At 51.3% G+C, this 3,138-nt stretch overlaps 1 protein-coding gene across 1 annotated transcript; it reads right to left on the bottom strand.

Annotated features, from left to right (window-relative positions):
• Positions 1-701: 701 nt before the first annotated feature.
• LOC136471121 (F-box/LRR-repeat protein At3g48880-like) lies at positions 702-2,059 on the bottom strand. Its single transcript, XM_066468851.1, has 2 exons — positions 1,620-2,059; positions 702-1,519 (listed from the first exon to the last, which is right to left on the bottom strand). Exons 1-2 carry the CDS (start codon positions 1,973-1,975, stop codon positions 1,012-1,014), a joined length of 864 nt encoding a protein of 287 aa, XP_066324948.1. The 5' UTR covers positions 1,976-2,059; the 3' UTR covers positions 702-1,011.
• Between the last annotated feature and the right edge of the window lie 1,079 nt (positions 2,060-3,138).

Here is a 3,138-nt window from a genome sequence, read left to right as displayed (position 1 = left end):
ATAAAATATGAAGCTCAAAAAACAAAATGGTTCGGCAATATGGCCAAAAAAATATCAAGTTCCCTGCCCAGCGATATATGTTCACATGAGGACTGATAAAATGGTTTGAGTATACCTACCGTTATTCACCAGTTCAAGATGTCTTTATAAACAATATTTTTGGTACTCTTCCCTGTAGGATACAATTCGTCTTTTGGTTTAGCCAAAATTCTTGTTATTGATCTTGATACCTCCTTGATAAACCAACATAAAGCTCGACATTTTCGTTGTTGCCGATTCCTTTCCTCCCTTTTCCGCGCCGCCTCCTCTAAACTGGGCATTTGGACATATATATAGGAAATCAGTAAGCCATTGTGAGAACTGTTGCATACACCTTGATAATTATAAACATATATGTGATGTTGGTGATAATTAAAAACATACATGTATATCTAAGTGCATAGTAAAAATAAAAAAACTAAAATGTCTTATAAATTGGAATGGAGGAAGTATCTTGCAGATTTTAGTGTACACCGTTTATGCAAATGTGCAAACGGTGAAGAAGATGCACACCAAAATATCACATCAGCCCTTATATTGGCCCGTTCGGCTCGCTAAATCTTGGCTGAAACTGGCTGAAAACACTGTTCTGGCTAAATTATTGTGAGAGAAAAATACTGTTCCAGCTGAAAAAACAAATAGAACAAGTCGGTTTCTGGATAAGCTGAACCGGACATTATTAATTTATTATAAAAAAAGAGAGAGAAAAGTCACATGAGGCGAGCCGATATATATGCATCCAGGTGCGAACACCAAAAATGCGTCCCAAAACAAAGACCAGGCTCACTTTAAAGTCCCGTGCAACCCATCAATTAGTAGTAGTAGTAGTACATAAATACAGTAATAATACTCGTGGTGGTCATTAACAGCGTTAAACAAGAATCAAAGCCAAACTGCGCATTAATTATGTCATGTGTGTTGTGTGCAGGCTGTGTCGCTTTGCAGCCGCGGCGGCGAGCACCAGGACAGAGATCACATCACGATCACGTCAACGTCGGACGAGTCGCAGAAACTGCCACCGGCGGCGAAGTCGTCCTCCAGGTCGTCCACCAGCTTGGACCCACCGACGTCGAACCTCTGGATCCTGGCCCCTCGCCTGAGCACCTCCTCGTCCTTGTCGTCGAAGCCGACGCAGCCCCGCGCGCTGAACTCCCGCAGGCCCCGGCAGCCGGAGAGGATGGCGAGGAGCTGCTCCCTGGGCAGGTAGGAGCGGTCGAGGCAGAGGGAGCGGAGCCCGGGCAGGGAGCGCGCCAGCGCCGCGGCGTCCTGGGGCTTGACGGCCCCCGAGGTCTTGAGGCTGGCGAAGCCCGGGCAGTGCAGCGCCAGCTGCGCGGCGAGCGCCGGGAAGGACGAGGAGGAGGACGGCTTGGTGTCCAGCTCAAGGTGCTCCAGCAGCGGCCACCGCGGGATGAGGACCGGCAGGCGCGCCTCGTCGCCCGCCGTCAGCTGCGGGAGCGCCAGGCGCCGCAGCCGGGGGCACCTGCACGTGGGATGGGCATCGAAGCATGTGAGACGTGCGTCCGTGTGTGAGGTGACAAGACGCGTGTTCGTGTGATGGACACCGAAGCAGAGGCGCTTACTGGAGCGACATGTGGACGATCTCGTCGGCCGGGTCGGCGAGGAGCGGCGGGAGCGCGACGTCCTCGGCAGACCCGCGCGCGCGCGAGACGCAGAGCCTGAGGAAGCCCGCGAGGGAGAACCGGTGGACGGCGTAGAGGCGCGCGAAGGCGGCGGCGAGGGGGGCCCAGGGCATGAAGCGCGCGAGGTGGTCCCGGCGCAGGTCGAGCGCGCGCCACAGGGACGGGTCGGCGGCGGCGCGGCGCCAGCCCCGGCACACGAACGGGGCCGACGCCGCCAGGTCCTCGAGGTCGAGGCGCGCGAACACGTGCACCAGGCAGTCCGTCTCCATGTCCGCCCACGCCGCCGCCGTCTCCATGGCTTGTGCGGTCGAGGACTCGCGGAGGCGCAGCGGTGGAGTCGATGGGCGATTAGACTCTGCGACGAGAGAGAGAGACTAAGAGAGAGGCAACCGGCCGCCTTTATAAAGCTGCCGTGGTCGCTTCTTGTGCTTCTGCTTTTGGGGCCAGTGCACGTGCCGCGTCTCGCGAACCATTCTTTTTCATTTCCATTTCCATTTCCATTTCCATTTCCACTTTGTTTTCCTTTTCGTCCATTTCGCTTCATTACTATCGATCGGGATTTTTGGCCGTTGCCTCAGGCGTCCGCCGGTCAGCCCAGTATACCAATACGAGGACACGGTCACGCTAGGCCGCCTCTGGCCTCTGGTTTCGCCGATTGCGAAAGACAGTTTGTTCGCTGTCTACGTTTTCCTGCGGGGTAAGTTGAAAGGAAGAAGAGAAGGTTCTGATAATGTCTTGCACAGAATGGGTCGTTGCAGCGACACGCGCTGTACTGACTCTATGTGCTGTGCACTTGAAGAAAAGTCTCGCCAGAGCCCAGATGGTCGTCCATGGCCCATGGCCGGCCGGTCACGGCTGGCTGCTATCCTGCTGTTCGGTTCTGGTGACTCAAATTTAGAAGGTGTGTTTGAAAAATGTTGTATGAGGTGTTCGGATACTAATAAAAAAATAAATTATATAATCCGTTAGTACTCCACGAGATGAATTTTTTAAGCCTAATTAATCCGTCATTAGCATATGTTTACTGTAGCACCACATTGTCAAATCAGGGACTAATTAGGCTTAAAAGATTCGTCTCGCAAATTAGTCGCAAACTATATAATTAGTTTCGTAATTAGTCTATATTTAATATTTCATGCATATGTCCAAACATTCGATGAGACATCGACTAAAATTTAGGATGGGCAACCAAACACCACCTAACTAAAGTTTTGTTCCTGTGTTGCATTGTTTTTGGCGGCAAGCATCTGGTGTCCTACGTGATAAAAGGGTACCTCATAAGCTAAAAGGTAAGTTTTATAGGACAACGATTAGATCTGCTATGGTATATGGTGCAGAATGTTGGCCTACGAAAAGACGACATATTCAATAGATAAGTGTTGCAGAAATGCGTATGTTGCGTTGGATTTGCGGTCATACAAGAAGGGATCGAGTTCGGAACGATGATATACATGATAGA

The sequence above is a fragment of the Miscanthus floridulus genome, chromosome 1, assembly GCF_019320115.1.
Source record: "Miscanthus floridulus cultivar M001 chromosome 1, ASM1932011v1, whole genome shotgun sequence".
Classification (NCBI taxonomy): Eukaryota; Viridiplantae; Streptophyta; class Magnoliopsida; order Poales; family Poaceae; genus Miscanthus; species Miscanthus floridulus.
This window is presented reverse-complemented; position numbering and strand designations above follow the sequence as displayed.